The 24,297-nt window shown below is 34.5% G+C and overlaps 1 protein-coding gene across 1 annotated transcript in view; it reads right to left on the bottom strand.

Moving 5' to 3' along the window:
• Nucleotides 1-15,078: 15,078 nt before the first annotated feature.
• LOC150096273 (uncharacterized) overlaps nucleotides 15,079-24,297 on the bottom strand; it is a 74,990-nt gene continuing 65,771 nt past the window's right edge. Inside the window, exons 6-7 of the mRNA XM_090408934.1 lie at nucleotides 22,670-22,744; nucleotides 15,079-17,344 (exon numbers count right to left, since the gene is read on the bottom strand). Of these exons, the coding sequence (XP_090265060.1) occupies nucleotides 17,042-17,344; nucleotides 22,670-22,744 (378 nt within the window). The 3' untranslated portion in view covers nucleotides 15,079-17,041. The remainder of the gene's footprint in view (nucleotides 17,345-22,669; nucleotides 22,745-24,297) is intronic.

Raw genomic sequence — 24,297 nt, 5'->3', positions numbered from 1 at the left:
CACAAAAAACAGTAGTACTTCATATATCCCACTGCAGACCCATAAACAGACACCACAGATTCCAGGCCAACAGTAGTTATAGGTTGTCATAGGTTTCTTCATGTAGACAGCATGTCCAACTGGAATGGATAGAGGCTGGTTTACAGTAAGACCTCAATTTCAACGAGTATGAATAGTTGCCATTCGTGCAGGTCATGTTTGATTTGAAGAGCATTCATCAGGCTTCTACATCACAGCAGAACACAAGGGCATCTTCCTTCCAGAAGTAATGTACAAACTACTCATGACGAGCGCAAAACAGTCACTCAGACATTTTCTTCGAGAAGATTCCATTATAGGTCTTGATCCCAGTCTCTGCTTTGGCCAGCTCCAGATTGCAAACAAGATTGTTCAGTTCTTGTGTGAGAATGTGTGGTGCAGACGATGCATCATGGCCAATATGGATAATTAGATCCTGAAGGTTCAGGAGAAACCTGACAGTGGTTTGCCACCATCCTTTGAATCAATGGAAAATTCCTTCATCAGAGGTTTAGGAACAATTTCTTTGGCTGTGCAGAACTAGTTGGAGAGCAGATGCTATAATCTGGTGCACTATTGTCTACTTCTTTGTCCTCGTGATTCCCCCTGCAACAGGTACTATGCAAAAGTAGCAGTCATTTGCATGATTGCTTGGCCTTCCTCCGCATCATAAGAATAACAAATGGCATTGACACTTTACCACCTTTCAGTCACTTTGGAAGATTTCTAGCACACGTACCGCAGCCTATGTGTAGGGCCCGATCTTACATTCGAAATAAAGTTTGCCTTTTTCTGGCTTGCAAATGTAACAAAAGTTATTTGCATTATTAACACAAGTACAAGGCATCACTACTGCTGGGTTTAAACTGCAGAGATCACTGGTGTAGTGCTTATGCAGGAGTAAATGGGAGTGTAGCCCAGGACATCACACAAACACTTGCTCACCCTACCAAACTTCACTTTCTATTGATGGTTGCATCATCTTACAGCAGTGATGACTAAACTGCATTGCCGTAGCTCCTTGGATGTAGATATGATTGGCTGATGCAATGTGTTGCATTGCCAAATGATACTTATATATGCAATGCAGACTGAGTCTCCTAAACAAGAACTAATCGACAGATCTTGTCATGTTCAGCACATTGAAATTAAAGAATTTCATTTCAGAGACAAATTGTGTGTTGGTCAGTGCAACCTATGGAAGAGCATGTAGTGTATCTTATTACTCATTCTGCAAACATTGTCCCCTCTCAACACACAATACTTCAACTGCAAGAAAACAATTATATTTTTATAAGGCTTGAACTGCAGTTCCTCCATTAAATTTGTGGCATCCTACCACAATGTGAATATACCTTTTTATTTTTCTGATCAGTTCGATGTAACACAAAAGTAATCAAATGTTATCCTGAAACTGAACATGCTAATCCCCTTAATGAAGAATTTTCAAACCACTTAATAGATCAGGGGTGAGATTAACTAAAAATAAGTTGATCAAAAATTGGAGACTGCACGAGTCCTAAAGAAAGTTAGATGCAAGAATGAAATATGCTGCTGAAAAACAAGCTTTGAAGATGGAAATCAGAGTGATTTTGATCAAGATTCAATGTGGAAGCAGAATTTCATAAACACTAAAAACAAAAGCCTTTTTTTTTTTTTTTTTTTGCCTTAGCATCCCATAATGCAAAGCATGCATCCTTTTTGGTGTGTGTGATGCTAACCATTATGAGAGGAGCCACTAACCAGACTTGACCATTTCTTGCAAATGGATTTACTGTCCATTTTACATTACAGGTGTGCTGAAAAGTTGTGATAATCACCATAAAGGAATTGAGGTAGAACCTCAAGAAATATTTTTCAGAACTTCTTCAGTCCCAAAATACAAAATTCATTTACTATAAGTTGGCAAGTGCTGTGAAGTTATTAGCCTCCATCTATACAAGTAGCCCAGAAACTTCACGTGCAAGCCTTGTTTGCTTTCACTTGGATAAAGGATTAAACCAATATAATTTCTTGGCATCTTTAACTTGTAAATCTTGACTATGTTATAGTAGTTGTATGTGAATTAAAAACCAAAGCAACAGTATTTAGTGCAACCCTTCATAAATACATGTCCTATATAATATGTCACTGGTAATTAGTTTACGGAATTAACAACGCATATAAAGTATATTAATTAAAGGTAACTTTAATGAATAACTTCTATATTTCGGCAACGTCACGTTGCCGTCTTCAGGAACATAAAGATATGGTATGTGCACGCAGGCACTAACAAAAGCAAATGAGCAAGAAACTAATGTTGTTCCTAAAGTCCTAATGGTGGGCTAATTTGGTTGTCTTGGCAGTGGGGCTGAAGTTCTCATAATGTAAGTCACCCAAATTTGTTGAGGTTAGGAACGTTTTTTAGAGCTGCTGATGATTCCTTGAATAATCTTTCATATTTAAGCTTGCTGTGGCATATTATTTTTGTTTTCTTCCAACGAATTCTATGGTGGGTAGCTAAGGGATGGTCTGCCAGCCCAGAGCAGCTGTACTGGTGAAACTGGATGTAGTCTTTGTGTTCTGAAATCCTGATATTTGTTGTTCTGCCTGTTTGGCCAAAATAGGACAATTTGCAGCTGCAAGGGACCTGGTATACACCAGGTAGGTCTAGGGGAAGTGGTTGGTCTTTGGTAGAGCGGATAAGGGATGCCAACTTTTTATATGGTCTGTAACAAGTAAGGTCATATTTTCTCAGAGGTGGTGCCCTGGATGTAGGGGATGGTGATAGACTTGGTGTAATCTTTATTGTGGAGGGGGGGTGTTACTGGTTTTAGTATTTTTTGGGGGGGGGTTATAGCCATTGGCTAAGAAAGTGTTGAGGATGTGGTTTAGTTCAGTAGTTAGGGCCTTGTCATCTGAGCAGATTAATTTTGCCCTGTTATATAAGTGTTTTTATAACCCTGTATTGTTGAGGGGGGGGGGGGAATTGCTAGTGAATGTATCTGCCAATATGGGTGGGTTTTCTGTAAACTGAGAAAACCAAAGATCCATCAAGCTGGCAAGTGATTAAAGTGTCCAGGAAGGAGTTGAGTGGAGTGAGTCTGAGCCATGTGGCCAAATAGCAAACACATAATCATCCACGTAACAAAGCCAAATAGTGGGGCAGAGTTTAAGGCTTTCTCTTCAAAGGTCTCCATAAAGAAAGTGGTGAACCCATGGCTGTCCCCTCTGTTTGTAGAACTTTCCTTGCCAAACGAAATAGCCTGAGTTCATTGTGAACTGAAATAGCATGTCAGTGTGTTGGAGGGAGAGGTTTTCTATACTGACTTTAAAGTGGGCTGAGTTTTTTGTGTGATGGTGTGTTGCCAGTATAGTGTGTGAGCATTTTGGCTAATTTATATGTGGGGGAATCAATGCCATCCACTATGGGATGTAATGGCACATTTGTTTATGTATTTTTGGAGTTCATATAGTGTGTGAGCATTTTGGCTAATTTATATGTGGGGGAATCAATGCCATCCACTATGGGATGTAATGGCACATTTTGTTTATGTATTTTTGGAGTTCATATAATCGGGGGGGGGGGGGTCTAGAGTTATAAGGTATTAGTTTGTTAGTGACCTCCACAGGCCAAGAAGTGACTTTCTTAAGGAGTCCGGGGAGAGTTCTAATCTGAGAGCTGGTAGGATTATATTCAATAGGGAGGTAAGTAGTACGGTCTAGTACTAAAGCATTAAGCTTACCGTTATTCATTAAAGTTACCTTTAATTAATATACTTTATATGCGTTGTTAATTCCATAAACTAATTACCAGTTATGTATGACCAACGTATAACCCTTGCTACTAGAATATATGTCATCTTCAGTATAGATACTCTTGTAGAGTGGTGAATGAATTGAATAGGCTGCCTAAATCATCTGCAAACTTTAATATTTCAGTGTTGAGAGTGTGGGTCTACCATAGTGAGTTTGAGGACTCCCTGGAGGGGCATGCCCTAATAAAATTGTCAACAGGAAGTCAGCAATATGAGCTTCATGTAGTACTATATCTTTTGAATGGTACGTATCAGAAATGGGTAGGGAAGTGCTACCTACAAATCATGGCTGCAGAAGTTTATTGGATAGTTCTATGCCTGAAATCTTGGTTTGACATATATAAATCTTTTCACATGTTCTATCAGGTGTCTTATGATATTAAAATGAAATTTCAGGACCAGATCAACTGATTGCCAAACTTCAGAGATATGGTGTCCTAAATAGAAACAGTATATTATTTTATAGGGTTTTTTTTTTTCAGAAACTTCATCTATATACTATATGCACTATCCTCCACCAAAAAAAAAAAAAAAGATTTTTTTTAAAGTGAAATGGTATCTTACATATGCCGGAGAAGGGGGTTAACTTTATTCGTATCTTTTATTTCCCTAAAGGGAATTGGTTTTCTTGATGCTTCAAGCCATTGATGAATGGTTTACAAGGGAAGCCATCTCATGACCTTAAATCCTGGCAAAGATAGGCTTGATGAAAGGCCTTAAATTCTTCTATTTAATGGTATGGAAATAAATACATTTCACACAGGGCTACATTTTTTTTTTATCAGTTTTTATTGTAATGTAATGGCTTTTCATATTCCAAAACACGTCAGGAATTCATAGGTAGATGTATACAATTTGCATTAGGTTATTGCTTATGGTAAATATTTCTGTCATTCAGCTGGTGTGATAAGTATTTGGACATCTTCACATTCATTTCCATAACCTATGTTTGGAGAAAATAAATATAAATAGAAAACGAATATTACTGAACAAGGAAATGGTGTGAAAGCATGAGAATCTAAATCAGCCTCTCTAGCATGCAATATCTGAAATCAAAGTGACAGGTGCCTTTGAACTGGGATTAGTTGGAAGGAGATTCCCTTGCTGTGGCAATGCCAGTTTATATAAGATTCATGGTTAGGTGGAAAAATAGTGGAGACAAGCAGTGAAAACTGATACTCTTGGATATATATATACTCAGTTAAAGGTAATTGCTGTGTGGTGATATTGGTGGACACTATAAAACCATGTGGAATTATACTGACAGTATGGATGTCAATTTAATGTGACAAGTGTAAGGTTATGCATTTTGAAGTGAAGATTACCAGCTCTGTACCACAGTGAGAAAACTGCTGGAAATTAGTGGATTATTCCTCTTTATAAGGCTTCAGCTGGATTACTGCACAGATTTACTAATCTGGATTTCTTGGAGATGTGCAGAATCAGAGGCAAGTGACCAAGTTGGTGGCAGCTTCGTGATGCTCTATCTGAGGCAAAATTGAAGATTTGTGGTTTATTATGGGAGAAATATTTCAGTACATGAATCTGACAAAGGAATAAGGCATGACCACCAAAAGAATGGACATAGTCTGGAACAGGCCACTTGGCTTAGAACCTGGATAGGAAGAATGTGAAAAAACTAGGCCATTCATGGAAACTGAGTAACAATGGAGCAAGGGTTTTGCTTAGAGCAGTATTTCCCAACCTTTTTGATGTCGCCCCCCCCCCCCCCGTAGCAAATGTTAATTCACTGCAGTCCCCATAAAATCCAAAATGGAAATTATTTTATATTTTACATATAAAGATCAAGTAATAAATTATTTTACAACAATAAATGTGTCATTTATGACAATGCAAATAAATTGAGATATTTGGAAGAATATGAATATATCAATTAGGCCAGGTGTGAGCAACATAAAGTTTAATGAAAATAAACTATCCTGCAGACCCCTGGACCACAGTTTGGAACACACTGGCTTGGCGAATGAGTGAAATAGCTTACTAGTCAATGGAGTCTGTACTGTCAGCAAAATATGGCTAGCATTGATAATTTTATCACATGTAATAATGAATTCCCTAAAGAATTATAATAAAATACATAATTCTGGTATAGTTTAAAGAGTATTCTGAGGTGAGGTGCAATTCTTCCCAATCCCTCTTCAGTTTTGTAGAGGAAGGGTCTGGAAAGTTCTGATAAACACCTAGAACAAACCAGTCAACGTTATCGTGGATGCGAAGTGCATATTAAAATTGTAATTCCATCGAGATACGAAGCGAATGATGATGCATATTTGATCCATAAAGCAACTGCTGTAACCACAAGAAAGATATATCTTAGAACTCTTTAACCCATATTTTTCATCAAATTCTAATTTATTTTCTTAAGAAAATGTTTGTTCTAGATGTTCAACCCATATACATGCTATCTACCAATAATTGTACAGACACTAGCAATTTACAAATGATGCCAACTGGCAAACCCTAATATCAGGTATGTCCACCTGCACCCTTTCCATCAAAGTGCAGCACACATTTGTCTATTTCTCCATCAAAGCACCACTGCATTCAGCCAGAGACCAAGGATGTGTTGCTCCAATTCATCCCACAGGTGTTCAAGGGGATTGAGGTGAGGACAGTTGTTTAGCACTCATCTCTTGATACCATTCCATTAACTGCAGCTTTGTCACATTATTCTCTTGATAGTAAAATGGGTCTGTTCCATAAAAACTCCACAGCACCTGATTATCCAGAATATCAAAGTACTGAGCTGCCGTCATGGAACCACCACTGATCCCACTTCAAGCCAGCTGAATGCACCCCACACCATTACTCCAGGTATGACACTGTGGTAACAAAGCATTCACCAGGCTTCCTCCACACCCTGCCATCAGACTGGAAACAGTCTGTTAACACCCTCCTGTCAGTTATTTTTGGCAGAAAGAAATGTCTCCATTTGATCACATTGCCAACTGTTAATTTTGGATGTGCCAGTTGGGCATGGCACCTTTCTTGAAATTGATGTATACATGTATACAGCTGCTATGATGAAATACTGCTTCCTCTCTTGTACATTGGTTTTGTTAACAAACCTGGAATACTTCATAACTTTAAATACAATGGGTTTCCAGACAATTATTGGAAGATAGTGTATAATAATGCAGTAGCTCAACAAATTTGAAATTAGTTTGTGTCTAATCTCTATTAGAATGAACTGGAATTCATGTGTTTAAAGAAGTAAACTTTTGAAGGGCTTTATGAATGCAATTTCACATTTTTTAACTTGCATATTAGCAAGAATAGAAAATGTAATTAAGAAATAAGTTGTTTTAGAAGAAAGAAATAAGCTGCTTTAGTTGATTTAAATGTAATTCAAAAACAACCTGACTCCACTATCCACTATATATATAATAATTGACATTTCAAATGCAACAGGAAAAAAGTCAGTGTACCCAAACAGCAGGGCTTGACAAATTGGGCAAGTCAATAAATAGTAACAGTAAAATAAATGAATAATTTGTCTTATTGTGGAAGTTGGACCTGAAATCTAATGAGCAATCAAAATCTGCATCCCCTGAATTTTGCAAGTGATAAAATTAGGCTTCATTTACTAGATCCAGTGGAAACAGAATCACAAAATAGCTTGAATCAACTAATCAGTAATGCTTGCTGCAAACAGGAATCACAAAACTAACTATAAGGTTCGTATAATTTAGATTACATACTTCAAATCTTCTGTTACAACCACTGCACTAATGGTGAAGTTTTGCAAAGGATTGAAAAGTAGTGCACTATACTTAATTTGTATTCATCTTTATTTAAATATAAAAAGCACACAAGATGACTTGAGGTTACATACCAAACACTGTGCAGGCTGGTATGGCAATCTTATGTAAAACGTTTAGATCTTGGTCTTAGATACCTCTTCATCAGTTCACCTGAATCTTTTTCCTACTCTTAAATGACCATACCATCTAACATTATCTCTGCTTGTTTCTTCCTAAGATCATGATTTTGTCAATGACACCATTTCTTCTCATTCTTTCCAGAACACTGACATTGTTGAAGCATTTGTATTCCAGTTTGCTACTTCGTAGCAAAACTGGAAGTCAAATTATTTCCATACTTAATTTACCATCTTGGCTAATAAAGTGCATAAATAGTTGAAATGTTTCTACCTATTATCAGTCATTTTGATTGCTGATTTTCATACCAAATTTGTTACAGCAGTTATTCAATTGAGTTAAGGTATTGTGTAGACTTTGTATTCGTTTATTTAAATTTAAAAGCATAACACCATACAAAAATACCTGTAGAACAGCTGAGGATGATTGATCCAAATTGCTCTCCTCTGGACAGCAAGAATTATTAGGGAAGCTTTAGATGCATTACCTAAACATGAGCAATTAGGATTTCTATATATATTATATAATTCATAGCTGCATAGGTAAAAAAAATAGCCTCTGAGCAGAAGATAATGCTTAACTTTTAGGTGTGGCAGAAGCAACAGATATGTTAGTCCAAGCAGAAACCTGAACCTGATTTGTGTATTAATAAGGATAGGTGGACTGCTATCCCTCCTTTATATTTATAAGAGGGGAAAAAACCAGATTATCACCCCTCCACATGAAGATCAACAGTTAAGGGACTAGTTAAATGATCCTTGCAATGCGAGCACTGCATAATTTGTCAAATGAGTAGGATAGAGTATTATCACCAGCAAAGCTCTGAAGAGGATTAATAATGATTGGAAGTAGTTGATTTATTTATATACACACAGGAGAAAGAGATAGGTAATAGAACAGAACCTTTAGGCACTCCATAGTGAAGCTTGTAGGATGGCTTTGTTTTCTATAATTGTCACTTATTTAATTTTTCAAAGTATTTTCTTAACTACAATGTCTTCTATATTACCAGGAAGGTGACAATGTATTCAAGTATCACTAATGTTGCTGAACAAATATCCTTGTTTTTTTTTCAGCACTCGCATCCTTAATTTACCCAGCAATTAACCACTAAATGCATCAAGCACAGCCATTTTTAAATTACTCCCTTAAGCACCTAGCAACAATTTTCATAAGTTTTAAAAGAGGTAAACCGTGAGTAGACATATCGGCACAATAAATAACGGAAAAAACTCACGTAGAAAGATTATTTATTAGTATAATTTTCACCTGTGTGTCACAGGCATCTTCAGTACATTAAGCTCAAAATTAAACACTAACTGACAATTCCAAAAAGCGGCACTTAAGTAGCTGATGTAAGATAACTAAAAAGGTCAATATCAATAACTTTCCTAAAAAAAAATTAATACAATAAAAAGTTAGGAAAGATTAGCTGATTTGTAAAGTACTATCTCCCATAAAGGGGATAGACATAAGCCGTCGGATCTGGAGAATGAAGTAGAGTTTCACATGTTTCTTTATATAAAGGCGTTCCATGAGAAACTGACTTTTGTGAAGAACTCTTGTCTTTCTCCAATGAACTCTGTCTAGTGAAGATAGCATGTTCAGAAAGTCCAGACTTTTCAGGTTTAAAGTATTCAATATAAGATTGGTGTTCTAGCCGAATAGAGGCAGATCTTCCCGTTTGTCCGAAATAAGATAATCCACAAGAGCATGGAATCTAGTAGACACCTGGATGATTAAGATGTGGAAGCTTGTCCTTAGAAGTGAGAAAGGTGGAGATTTTTCTAAACGGTCTAAAGGCAACAAAAATATTCAGTAGTTTTAAAACTTTTGCTATACGTTCACTGATGCCTTCTACAGACGATCTTTTACAGAAAGAACTACAATACATAACTTCTTCCTTTCTATCTAATGGTTATATAAGAATTGCTTCATTAAAAGAACTTTGAGTAGTTTTGATATGTCTTCCTCTTCAAACACAGAGGAAATAACGCGCATTACTATCCCTTATGTACAAGGCATCAGTGAACATATAGCAAAAATTTTAAAACCACTGAATTTTTTTTTGCCTTTTGACCGTTTAGAAAAATCTTCGCCTTTCTCACTTCTCCTAAGGACAAGCTTCCACATCTTAATCATCCAGGTGTCTACCAGATTCCGTGCTCTTGTGGATTATCTTATTTCGGACAAACGGGAAGATCTGCCTCTATTCGGCTAGAGGAACACCAATCTTATATTGAATACTTTAAACCTGAAAAGTCTGGACTTTCTGAACATGCCATCTTCACTAGACACAGAGTTCATTGGAGAAAGACAAGTTCTTCACAAAAGTCAGTTTCTCATGGAACGCCTTTATAAAGAAACATGTGAAACTCTACTTCATTCTCCTAACTTAAACAGATCCAACGGCTTACGTCTATCCCCTTTATGGGAGATAGGAAAGATTAGCTGATTTGTAAAGTACTAACTTTTTATTGTATTAATTTTTTTTGGAAAGTTATTGACCTTTTCAGTTATCTTACACCAGCTACTTAGGTGGCGCTTTTTGGAATTGTCAGTTAGTGTTTCATTTTGAGCTTAATGTACTGAAGATGCCTGTGACACACAGGCGAAAATTATACTAATAAATAATTTTTCTATGCGAGTTTTTTCCGTTATTTATTGTGTACCAACAATTTTCATGTCAACATTAGTTTCGGGGGGGGGGGGGGGGGGGGGGGAATCACAGAAATGTATTATTCCTTCTGTTTCAGTGCACTTAAGCACACAGTAAGAAACTACTTTAAATAATATTTCCATAAGTTTGATTGCAACATATGAAATTTTTTCATCTCATCTTCCTCTTAATTTTAGGTTGAATTGTGTAGCCAAGTAATTTTATAGATAAAAACCAAATTAATAGTGAGGGTAGTTATCCTATCTGCATAAATCAATTGCATGCATTCTTTGGCTATCTTGCAACATGAAAAATCTGTTTCCACAAGAAAAAGATTTTTTCATGTTGTTTCATCCTCTGTATGAAACATTCAAGAAATGTTTTATATATATATAATATACAGTGGGACCAACAAAAAATGCATAAGTCGAATTCACGTAACTCTGGGTATAATTTTGCATGTTATTTATATATACAAACATACAATTGGGACGAAAGGTTTACAAAAACACCCATTTTTTTAAGAAATATAATCATAATTGTTTTTTCATACATAAAAAAGTTATTTCGATGTCGATGGTTTCATAGAATCTAATAGATTCGTCTGACAGCATAATCTCTTTTTCTTGTCTCGCAAAATCATAGTAAGCTAATGATTTTTTTATTCCTTGCCTTGTGGCTACAATTCGTTCCTCATTAGAATCTATGTCCTCCAAAATCTGTAAACCTTTCTTTTGATTGTTCTTACTGTGGATTCGTGTAGATCGAATTTCTTTGCTAGCTCACAAATTTTCATTCTGCCTTCAAAATCCTTAATGTTGAGTTTTGTTTCCAAAGTAAATGTTTTTCTTTTCTTGCTAGCTGTAGAAGATCTGGACTTGCTTCTTTTGGATGACATTTTTATCAAGAACATAACATTAAACAATTCCAAGGTTTGTAGACTATAAAAGTCGTGTATGAATGGAGACCGCGCAAAACACGTCAGTGCTTGTTCGCAGCATGTGCCACAATGCAAATGCAGCCAGCGCCTGAAAGATGTGACTAGTGGTAAGGCGGGACAGGAATATGTACATATAAGAAACTGAAACTCGGGGTAGGACTGTATATATAAGGGCACCACTGTCAATGAATGTTATTTGCCCTAAAATATTTTCAGATTCTAATTTACATAGGTAAATGTAGACAAAATACAGGCTATTAAATTGTCATGAAATTATTGTAACTTAGAGATGACAGATCAACAAGAGTGTAAAGTCAACAGACAAATAAATGAGCCAGAAGGGGGATGCATCTTAACATATCATGCACCAGACACTGAAGATACAACTTACTAAAACAAACAGCTACTACAGATAAAGAGTACTGGTACTGGACAGAAAGATCACTTCTAGTAATTTCATGCAGTTGAACAAGGGTATTGAAGCACAAGATTCATAGCTCTTGACAACAGAAAAGCAAAGACAATGCATTTATATATCTAAGCATCACAGCCCACAAACTATATTCATGTTAAACACTGCCATATTTGGGGTGGGTGATGTAGATTATAAAGGTTCCTCTATCATACTAAATCTAATCTTAAAGAGTAAGGTTTCTTTCACAAAAGTGTATTTATATCTATCTGACACTTTTGAATCACAGTATGTTTTCCAACAATGATAACAAGAACATAACTTTTTTTTTTTTTTTAATAATATATACAGTGAAGCATTTCTCACCCCCATCCCAGATTCTCAGTACCATGATGTATCTTTTGGGATGTGGAAAAATATATACACAAGGATCCAAGTGCTAGCAAATTTGGTGGAATATGTCTGTTTGAAGTAGGATACTTGTTGAATTAATAGTCTACCATTCAAGGCTATTCTGAATGTTTCACAATCCCAACCGGCTTTTAGATAGCAAATTTGGTGGAACATGTCTGTTTGAAGTAGGATACCTGTTGAATTAATAGTCTACCATTCAAGGCTATTCTGAATGTTTCACAATCCCAACCGGCTTTTAGATAAACTGACCACTCAGTGAATTTTAATCAGTTTACTGAACTCAACTTAAATCTAGTAATAAAAGGGCATTTGTACTGAATCTTTTTTCTCGCACATAAGTGTAATCTTTATTTTACACTGAGGCTTCTTTCATATATTAATATATATTGAAAGAAAAGTCTTCCAGATTTTAAATGTGCATACATGCCAAAAACTTAATTTAGCATCAGACAGTTTAATGCTTTAAAGTAGATTAAAAATCATTAGTCACAAGTCTTTTATTTTCACACAAAATACACAAAAGGTGCTTTAACTAGCAAAATATATCAAGAAGTACAAAAAACCCTTACAAGCTGCCAAACATATAGGGAAGAGAGACAATAACTACAAATAAGGCACACGTCATTTCTTATGATCTAAAAAAAAAAAAAACTTTCAAAATTTTAAGTTGCATAACTGAAAGATAAAAGAAAAAGACTTTAGGTTGCTAGATTCCAGAGCAACACCATCATTGTTTCAATAAAAGTATAGAAACTGAAAACAGAAAATTTTCCAATGAAATCAAGTTTGAATTCTGACCTACAAACAAGGTGATCAGGTAATTCTATGCACAAATAATGAAATTTCAATTCAAAATTAAATGAATTCCATAGAAAAGATGGGTGTGCAAAGTTACCATCAATCCCTGACACAAAAAACAAATTTAGAACCCCTACAAAGTATAAAAGAAAGCATTTCATATTTAAAAGACAACAAACAGTATAGACACACACACAAATTGCATGCTCAATTCATATGTGACACCGGGAATCAACTTTGATTGGACAAATACATTTATATCCTTTCACAATTACCTAAGCTTGCACTCAAAAATAAAAGCTCAAATCTCAATTTCTACATATTATGGAAAGATATCATCCAACATACATTTAAAGGAATTTGATTTTTTTTTTTACATATATATATAATATATTAAGTCATCCTAAGAGTTCCTGTTTTTTCAATTTGAGCAATGTAATATTCAGTACATAGTGACATCCAGTAAAATTGATATTTACAAGTTCGTGTACTGTTCTATAACTAGTAAATCCACAGTTTTTTTCAAAATATAACATTAGCATTCATTTTTCCAAACTATTCTACTGCTTGAAATATGATGTTGCTTGATTATGTATGTAGGAAATAGCATAATTAGCAATCTGAGCTTAATTTTAAAAAAATCATTTGAAGATATCTCAAAATGTATCCTTTACATATTAGAACCATCATAAGAAATGTGAATTTTATGTAAATAGTTGTCAGGGAGAAGAGCAAAACACAAACTGGTTTGGTGCTGGCCTGCAGAGGAAGGGAAAAATTATATGGAAAAAGTTGCACAGGTATAATCAAAGTGTCATATTTCATCACAGATCTGTTTTGTTTCCTGTAACATAACTCAATTACAGTATATAACTAAATTAAGCAAACCAGTCTGTGGCTTGTGGTATGATCATCCCTCTAAATGTTATCCTTCCCCCCCAAAAAATTATCTTAATGAAAACTCAATGAAATGCTCTAAAAGCAAAAGGTTTATTTTTTTAAACTAAGCTCAAGGTTACTAATTGTACTTAAAATTTAAGACAAAAGATTTTTTTTCAGTATTCCATACTTAACTAGATTAGTGCAGTTATTAAAATCGTACAAAAGTAATACAATATTATCCTCAATCCCTATATGATTAAAATTTAGCCAAACAAACCAATAACTGCCTGATCCTTGTAATCATCTATAATATTCAACTGTTAATCACCTAAAATACAATTACTACTTTATTAAGATGATTAATTAAAAGTAAAATTTGATCAAAAGATTAATGCTGTTTTACTAATTTATAAATCAATTTGTATTTCATTGTATAATGCACAACTTTGCAATCCAAAATGTTAAAGTAACTAAGATACATTTAAACTGCCTTTCAGTCTTCTTTGTAATATTTTTTTTGTAAAAAAAATGTTAAAATATAATAAATGTGCTTTGTATATTATTTAAAATACATGATGAATAAAAGAGTGATGAACTTCTAAATGTGCTAAAATTTTATATAGATATGGGAGAAAATTTTGTAAGCAAGAATTAGTGTTAAATACATACATACACAATACATGCATGCTCCAGATGTTACACAGCAAGACTGTTTTGGTTAATGCCTATAAAAATAAGTCTTCACAAGCAACATGCAAATGAGTAATTTTGAACCTATGATTTAGTTAGTTTTAGTGAACCACCCAAGATGTTTTTACTGTAAGAAAGGAACTTAAATATTTAGGCACAATTCAACTTTAACTAAGCATAGCAATTTCACTTTACTACTTGATCTTGCATATCTTGTTTAACTCATTGTAAAAATAGATGCATTTTTGTATACAGTAACTGACTTGTTATCTAGCCACTCAATATTCAACACATACCACAAAATAAGTTATCTTCAGTGTGACAAATCACAGGAGCCAAGTTAGAAGTTCTAGCTCGTCATTAGTAGGAGCCAGATAACATCAATTAGTGTATATGTTCTATATTTCATTTGCAATTTTCCAAGCATACCAGTGGTTTCAGACCTCAAAAAATTTAACACTGTTCAGCAAAAATTAATGTAAAAGATCATTGGCATTTGCAAAATATGTTAATGACAACTGTATAGAAAGATAATATCTATATAAAGATGAAAGATTAACAACTGCCACTTTTGGAATTTCATTTTATATTTTTAGTAGATATTAGCAACTATACAAGTGGAGTGTCAAAAAGATTCACATGCTTAAAAAATACTTATTAATGAATTTTTTCACAAAATATTAACTGATATTCAACTACTTTTTTTTATTAAAAATATTTATTTGTTTTCATTGAAATCATATTTCAATAAAAGTATTTGTGCTGAATGATCACATGCAACCCATCCCAATCTAGCGACTTTTTCAATGATTATGTTTCAAACATTCTCACATCTGTTGTTCGTATCTCTAAAATCCATAAGTAAACAGGCTCTTTGTAATTCAGAATGGAATTACAACTTATAATTCAGCCTTTCTTTCACTCCTCATTCCACTAAACAACCACTGTCAAAAACTTTTATTTAACAGTCAAGTCAAAATGTTCCTTTATTTTCTGCTAATGCTAAACTTAATTTTCAAAAGTAAAAGCCACAAATAAAAAAACACCATTCTTAATAGTGGATAAAATGTGATACATAGTATACATCATATCTGAATCAAAATTCCATGACATCTTCTAAATTAATGTTCAGACAATATGAACACAAAATATACAAAATCTTGACAAAGTTTAATACAGCTCAATGAAGTAATGTTTATTTATAATATATATATATATATATATATATATATATAAAACACTTAATGCACTCCAAGCTAATAAATAATGTTTAGATGGGTGTGCAAAAAATTTACAAAATTCTGCATTTTTTAACTGTTTAAAAATTGCATACATATTTAGAACACAAAAGTTACAATATTGTGTCCATTTACTACAAATATTTAACAAGACAGAAGATTTGTTGCTAAATCATATAATCAGAACTTAAATATTTAATCAAATGTATACATATAAACCACTGTTCTTCCCTCCCCCAACCAGTTCCACCCAAAGTCTATAAACCATATATCCCGTAATTTCTAACAACATGGCATAACCACATATAACAAGTCACAGAACAAAGATGATTTCATTGGGATCCTGCATGATATAGCTGAAATCAGCTATAGAATCTCCTAACAAATGTGAAGCATACATACACACACACACACATACAATACACACACGCAAAGTGGGTGATTAAAAAAAGGAGGGGTGAGGACAATGGAGAATGACTAAAAAGTATATATAGCAGTTAATTTGTACTGTTGAAACAAACTGAAAGCAGGTCTTCCCTTTTATAAATTAATTCCAGGTAAAACTTTATAAATGTGAAGTGCAAAACTAATGAACAAATATAAATAATAACATCTGGATGAGATATGAGAGAAGTTAAACAGCTTTAAGAAGCAATCTCTAGTAACAAGATGTTTATAAAACAGCATTCTTATTTAAAAAAATAATAAGCAGCTGTTTTGTAATGAAACAAAGCAATAAATAACAATTTTGCTGAAAGTGGGAAAAATTAAAGTGAAACTATACATCAATGGACAATCTAGTGAAAAAGGATGCTGCAAGTCAATAATTTTTGTAATCAAGCCAAGTTAATTTTAAATTACAAGATGAAATCTGCAAATAAATAAACTTAATCTAAACTGACAGAAAATCTTGCAGTGTTGTACAAAAATATCAATACTAATGACTTGCTAACCAAGAGAATAAAAAAAAAGCCAATTAAGTAGTTATTTAGAGATGTATATTTAATTAAAATGTATCTATTAAAAGAAGAAAGTATTTTTTTAAATTTTATTTCCATCTTCTTCCTGTAAGGATTCCTATGATGAAGAGTAGTGCTGATTGTTAACATTTGACATCTAGTTGTTTCTATAAGTTACAAAACCTGGATGGTGTGGTTCTAGAGCTAACAAATGCTGCAATGATGGTTTCCAATGGTAGTTTATAAAAATGATTTGATGTTATGGCTTTTCAAAAGTTATGTAAAAAATCAATGGGTTAACAACAGCAAATGAATGCACGATTCAACCTCCCTCATGTTTGAGACCTGCTACTTTTCCCATGACGACCTTCTTTGTGTTTCTTGCTTTCTTTTCCTTCTTTTTTTGACTTGGACTTCTTTTCCTCTGCTTTCTCAGGCTTTTTCTCTTCCTCCTCCTCCTCCTCATCTTTAATTTTATCTCCCTGACCTTCTTCCGTTTCACTATCAGAGCCAAATTTCTTTCTTTTGATCATTCTTCCACTTCGACTACGTTCTGGTTGATCACCACCGCCACCGCCGCCTCCACCACCACCTTTGGGTTGCTTTTTAGCCTTGTCCTTCTCACTAGTTATTTTCTGTAAATGCAAGGGAAAAAAAAGAAAATATACTGAATAATTAAATTAAAAAATTTTCAAGGTTATATATTTAGTAATCATGCTGATTTAATATATAGCCTCTCTCTCTTGATCAGTTCTCGACTCCCTGGAGGTCTCAAATAATAATAATATCCATATACAACAAATTAAAAATCATTTCAAAAGATATAAGCAATATCACTTTTACCATTCCTCATCTGTTAACGTTCTTATCTCTTTCGTAAGAGTGAAAAAACCTGCTGATTCCAGGAAGACTATTTTACATCACATCAATCATATACGTGAGAAGTTTGAAAATCTATAGCATAATAAGTGCCAAGGGGGGGGGAAGGGGGAAAACAGGAAAAAAGTTTAAATCTTTAGAGCTGGAGGCTGCAGTCATTCTAGAACACTGTGAAAAGAAAGTTGTTCCAGACAGAGGTAAATAGTGAAGTGGAAAATGCAGATTTATTATTTGGATAGCAGTAAATGGGTGTTGGCAAGCTGCTAATTATGTTATGATATAATTAGCAAAGCGAAAGAATAATGGATGCCAGTTCAGCAGAGCAATGCCTATGGAGGTATACCCATAAGACAAAAAGAAGAAATAATTGTTTATGAGGATCACTGATTAGCTAACATAACCTCTTCAGGACAGCATCAAAATTTTCAGGGATGATTTTGGTGCATCATTCTAAGGTTAGTATTTTAGACATTTACCAAGAATTAGTAGTAGTTCGACAGTTGAAAAAGTAATGTCTTGAGCAGAAATGTACCAAGTTTTTTGGAGGATAAGGATGCTATATATATGTCATTTGACATATGCTATAAAGATGTCTTAATGCTTGGGCTGTTTCAGCCATGCAGCATCATGAACTTTGAACAGTTAGAGGACAGTGAGAAAAAGTCATTTACGTACAGGAGCAAACTGGCTACCAACATAACCCTCTATGCCAAACAGATCAAATGCTTTGGAAATATTAAGACCAACAGAACAATTCATTCCACACAACACTTTTGAACGGCACACATTCAAGTGAATGACGTAGGCACTGAGTAGATCTGTAGAGATTTATAACAGCAAAATACACACTGGTAATCAATGGTTAATGGCCTTCATTATTTCAGAAGAAAATAATAGGTGAACAATTTATAATTTGATTGCAAGCATTTCCGTTTAGATGCATATGGTATTGGATTGTTAACTATTAACTTGATAAGAGAATGACTCACTAACAGATTAAAAAAAAAAAGGGGGGGGGGAGATCCAAGATTTAATTTGACCAAGGAATAATCCCTCGGATCAGTCCTCAGTCCATTTTAATCAATTAATAACACTGAGATCTAACAGAAACGTCTGCTTAACATACAAAGATGGATAGGGTGATAATGCTGATGCAACTTGCAGGATAATTTGAATAGGCTGGAATTGTGGGCATGTGACAAGAGTTGCCAGTTCAAGCATTGATATTCAAAGTTATACTATTTGGTAAGATGCGATATTCATAGGCATATTATATTGATGGGATTATGCTAGAAGAAACCTATCAGCAAAGAGATCTTGAAGTTTTAGTAAACAGGAAGTTGAAGCCCTGTGGACATTGTAAATACAATTCAGAAGATAAGGAAGTGGCCTTTCTTCTTTACAAGGCCTCATTATGACAACCTAAAATATGTGCAGATCTGGTTCTGACTTCTTAACTTTGAAGCATGATTTCCTGCAATCCAACATTGAAGTCATCCTTCTGGGTGACTAATGTACCAACACCAACTGGCTTACTTATTGCAATTCCAATGACTAAACTAGAAGAGAAGCTGAGGTATATGTTGTAATTAATGACCCCAAACTTTGAATCTTTTCTCAACCAATTCTTCTAGGCATATAGTGCTTGAAAAATATATGACTACAGTTAAACATCAATTCTTTCACTTAAATTTCTATTCCTATCCCCTCACAAGCATAGGTAACAGAGGAGCATAATTGATAGCTAACTTATATTAAACGAAAGTTAATTTATGTAACATTTTCAGAAAGAAATAATGCAGATTAAGTAATAACTACAATATTTCATATATTCCACTAAGATAAAAGTGGCATCGAAATGCCCATTTAGGTTTGGGTGTGCTGTCGTGTGGCTTATGCAATCCATGCTACAAAATTCACATCGATACGATTGCATAATGCATCAGAGCTCATCTTAATTAGTCCAATGCAATTAATTATAAGATAACTTTGAATTAATATAATTTTAAATATGGAAAGCATAAAAGTCAATTGAACAATAGCTATGCTTCATAGTGAGATTAGATTATCATTGGCAAATACTAGAGTGAGATACGGATATTTTGAATTTTGATCATCATCATCATCAAATTCCTGCCATGTACCCCTCAAGGGATGTACAGGATATAATAGTACTACATGAAAAATTTACATCATTACTAACTTCCTATCTACAATTTACCTCCAAATCAGTCTGTTACTTGTCAAAACTCCAACATTATCAGATCTTATATTTCTATTGTCTAAGAATCCACCTATATCTTGGTCTTACTCTGGGTAGTTTTCCTGCCAACCTGGTAGAACACTTGTTTTGCTAATCTTTCCTCGCCCATTCTGTTTAAGTGACCACCTGAGATTAGCTCTGCTAACACATTCCTCAATGCTGACAATGTCAAGTTGTTTCCTAATATCCTCACTTTTAATATTATATTGCCAATGATCCATCTGTTCACACCTCTAATCCTTCTCAGGACTCTCATTTCTCTGGTTTCTAGTCTTTGGTCAAGTGTTTTACTTCTGACCCAGCTCTCAGATCCATAAGTTAAAACTGGTTTGAACACTGTCTTGTATACAGCTAATTTAGTCTTCCAACTAATTTCTCTCTTATTCCATATGAATTTATTCAATTGATTTCCTACCATACCAGCTTTGTTGATTCTGTTGTCAATTTCCATATTTAATTTACCATCTTCACTAAAAACCGTGCCTAAGTAGCTGAAATGTTTTACTTGTTCCATAGGTTCTGCGTTCACAACACAGTTGATATTTTCAACGATTCTGCCTATTTTCTCTGTCTTTGTCTTTTTAATGCTGACTTTCATACCATATCTATTACAGCAGTTATTCAATTTAGTCAGAGAATCTTGCAGACTTGTAGCGGATTTATTTAGAAGTATCGTCTGCATAAAGCAAAGAGCTGCATCTCCAATTTTGATATCATGTTTAATACCACTTTCCTTCATAATGTGATCCATATAGATAATAATAACAGAGGGGATAATGTACATCCTTGTCTCACACCAGATTTAACATTAAACCATCTTGCTATACTTCCTTCAATTCTAACTGCTGACTTACAACTCAAATAAAGACTAAGTATTGCTTGATATAATGCCCCATTGACACCATATAACTGTAGCGTATTGAAAAGCATCTCTCTCTCTTGGCACCATATGCCTTTTCCAGACTGACAAAACTTAAATACAGATCTTTGTTATAATCTCATGATTTCTCTACTATTTGTCGTAAAGTGAAGATCTGATCCTGACAGCCTCTATTTGGCCTGAATCCAGCTTGTTCTTCACCAAGCTTTTCTTCCAGAATTTTTCTCAACCGTTTCTCAAGTATACTTGCAAAAATCTTACCAGTAACACTCAGTAAGGAAATATTTCTATAATTCTCACAGTCAGTTTTATTTCCCTTTTTATATATGGGTACTATGAGAGCTCTACTCCAATCATTGGGAATTTGCCCCTCTGAACTATGCAGTGCAGCCTCCGTAAGACTTTTATACAACTTACTTCAGCATTTCTGGTCGAATATCATCTACTCCTGCTGCCTTTCCACATTTCAAGCCTTTGATGGCTTTTTCTACTTCAAGTATGGATATGTATTCCTGACTGCATGCCTGGTCAGTGTTTTTTACCACTGTGCTGTCATCACTGCTTGTTTCATTTAGCAGTTTTTCAAAGTAATTACTCCATACTTTAAGGATATCTTTTTCTCCTGTTTTCATGTCACCTTTATCATCTCTAACTCCTTTTACAGAACTTTCCTCCATTCCTAAGCTTCTTCAGCAACCTCCAGAATATTTTGCCACTTTCTTGATATTTATTTTCTATGTTCTTGCCAAAGTCCTCCCATGACTTTTGTTTAGCTAGTTTTACACAGTGTTTCACTTTCTTACATTTGTCTCTGTATTCTCTAAGAGAGCACAAGCTGACTCATTTGCCAGGAACTTTTCCTTCACTGTGCCACTAACTTCCTGTGTCCACCCTGGAGTTTTGATTTTTCTATCCTTGCAGACAACCTCACCACATGCCTCTCTGACTGAATCAATCAGTTTTCTTCAAGGCTTGCCACTGAATCTACAAGGTTTGGTTCCTGTTCTCAAACCCTTTCATTTTTTCTTCAATAATCTTTGTGTATTTTAGTCTACAGTTCACATTTGAGAGATGTTCAACTTTTATTTGCTTTAAAAATTTCTTACGTGTTATTCTTTTCAATATGAAATTCAATTTTATCCTGCTCAAGACTGAATAGTGATCACTTGTTATTTCAAATCCTCTGTACACTCTGGTGATGTAATGTTTACATGCCAAAAAGTGTTCTCTTCATGAAACGTTAGTTTCATTTGTTTAATTTTAGGAATCATGCCAGGAAACAATTAAGGGAGTCTTTAACTGAAATAAATGCAAAAAATATCAATGATGTTTAATTCCATGGGTGTGCACCACACACACACACCAACACATCCTGAATATCTGTCCCTGAATTAAGGATATGTGCATGGAGTTTATACATGAGTGACATTTATCTCAAAAACATCACTTCTTGGTCTACGGAAGTGTATTTTCCAGGCCTCTCTAGATATGTGGCATCTATCTTCAAACTGGCTCAGCAACATCTCACTACATTATGAACTCTAAACACTTTAGCATAGAAATCTCATCTTCAGCAGTAATAACAATGTTTAGTTTTGACATTATTTAACAATGTTCTACTTAAGATCAATTCAGAATCCAAGCTGAGTTTTCTTCTATTATCTAAGTTATTTCACCAAGAAATCCAGTTATTTTTCTACATTTTTTCCTTTTATTTAAGCTAAATCTACAGGCATTTCAATAGTGATTTATGATTCAGCAATTTTTTTCTTAAATTTCTCATAAACAATGGTATAATAGGATACTAAATTCAAAGCAGTATATATATATTCTATACAACAATAGATTTTTCTGAATTTTGTATGCAAAAAAATTAAAAGCTTTAAAATTTCAAAAAACTACTAAGGGAAGAAATATGCTTAGGATACAATTACTTACTTGTGTATCATCACTATCCTTCTCAAGCTCTTCTTGTGGATCAAGAGTAGGAGTCGTTTTAGTTTTTTTGTTTTTCTAAGGATGTATATTAAAAAAAATACATTTTAGATGCTTCTGCAAATTCTTCTATTCACATATTAATAAAGTAAGGAGGGGAGACAATCTGGTGAAACAAGCTATATATTTCAACGTAGCTAACATGTGAAGTAACAATAATTATTATTCCACAGGCATCTCCATGGAGTCCTAAGACTCATCATGGGAGACCTAAACTATCAACACAATATCTATCGTATCGCTCCTTGAAACTATGTCTGTTAATTGTTTCAAGGAGAGGTACGATAGATAATTGACTCAGGCAACCCATTCCATCCATTCACTATTCTCCAAGTAAAAAATCTAGTCATCCCATGCCCTTGCTAACCACACTCTTCCCTGACTTCTGGGGATGATATCTGCTCCCTTTAGGCAAGTCAAGTGTTGAAACATTTCTCCTGCATCAATCCTATAAAATTCTTTAAGTAACTTAAATGTTTCTACCATACCTTCCCCCTTTTTTTTGCCTATTAACTATTTCAACCCACAAATCCTCAGCATTCCATACCATTCACAATCTTAGTAACTCGCCTCTGCACCACTTTCTCATCCCCAAGTAACCCAGGTGACAAAACCTGAGCACAGTAATTCAGATGTGGTCATATCAGGGCTTTATAAAGAGGAATGACAACTCTCTTATCTCTGCTTGTTAGTGTGCCTTCAAATAACCAAGTAATCCTGTGATAATGGCTACTTAGCAATATGCAATCTAAACTCCAGCTTTCTATCTACTACTCCCAAATCCCTGAAGCACAGTTCCCTCAATGTGATACATAACATATAACCCAAAATGCATAACTTCACACTCTTGCCCATACTGTCAGCTTATTTAAATCAACCTGTAAGCTTTTTATAATCACCTTGATTAACTATTACCATAACCAACTTTGCATCATAAGCAAGCAACTGAACATCTCCCTTCAAATTATTTCCTATATCATTTATGTGCAAATTAAACAGCAGTGGTACTAGCACAGAGTCCTGTAGCCTTCTCCTGGATTCTGCTCCTCCATATACTACTTTTTTGGTATCTGTCCATCAACCACCCACCTTTCATCCATATCATCAGTCTCATATTCATCCCTATTTGTTGTAGTTTGCATAACAGAGTTCCAAGTGGTATCCTGTCAAATGCCTTTGCAAAATCCAGCAGTTTCATCATATAGCTATCCCTTTATCAAACTCAGTTGTCATGCTGTTTGCTGACCCTTATAGAGAGTCATATTTTTATCCATCCATTCCTGAACCAACTTTTCCAGTACCACCACTCCTGAGATACTAAACGGATCTATAATTTGCTACCACAGACATGCATTTTCCTTTATGCAAAAGAATTATTTTGCCCTCCTTTCACTCTCTTGGGACTTTGCCAGAGTTGCGACTTAAATAGCCTAGTCAAAGATATCACCAGTTCCCCTGCACATTCTCGTAAAACACAAGCCTATATCCCAACCAATCCCGCAGTTGTATTTGCATTTAGATTCTGCAATATACTACATACCTACAATTCTTCAACCTCTGTTCTCAAAACC

Source organism: Typopeltis vanoorti, chromosome 19 (assembly GCF_054136105.1).
Source record: "Typopeltis vanoorti isolate ZY-2024b chromosome 19, IOZ_Tvanoo_1.0, whole genome shotgun sequence".
NCBI classification, from domain to species: Eukaryota; Metazoa; Arthropoda; class Arachnida; order Uropygi; family Thelyphonidae; genus Typopeltis; species Typopeltis vanoorti.
This window is presented reverse-complemented; position numbering and strand designations above follow the sequence as displayed.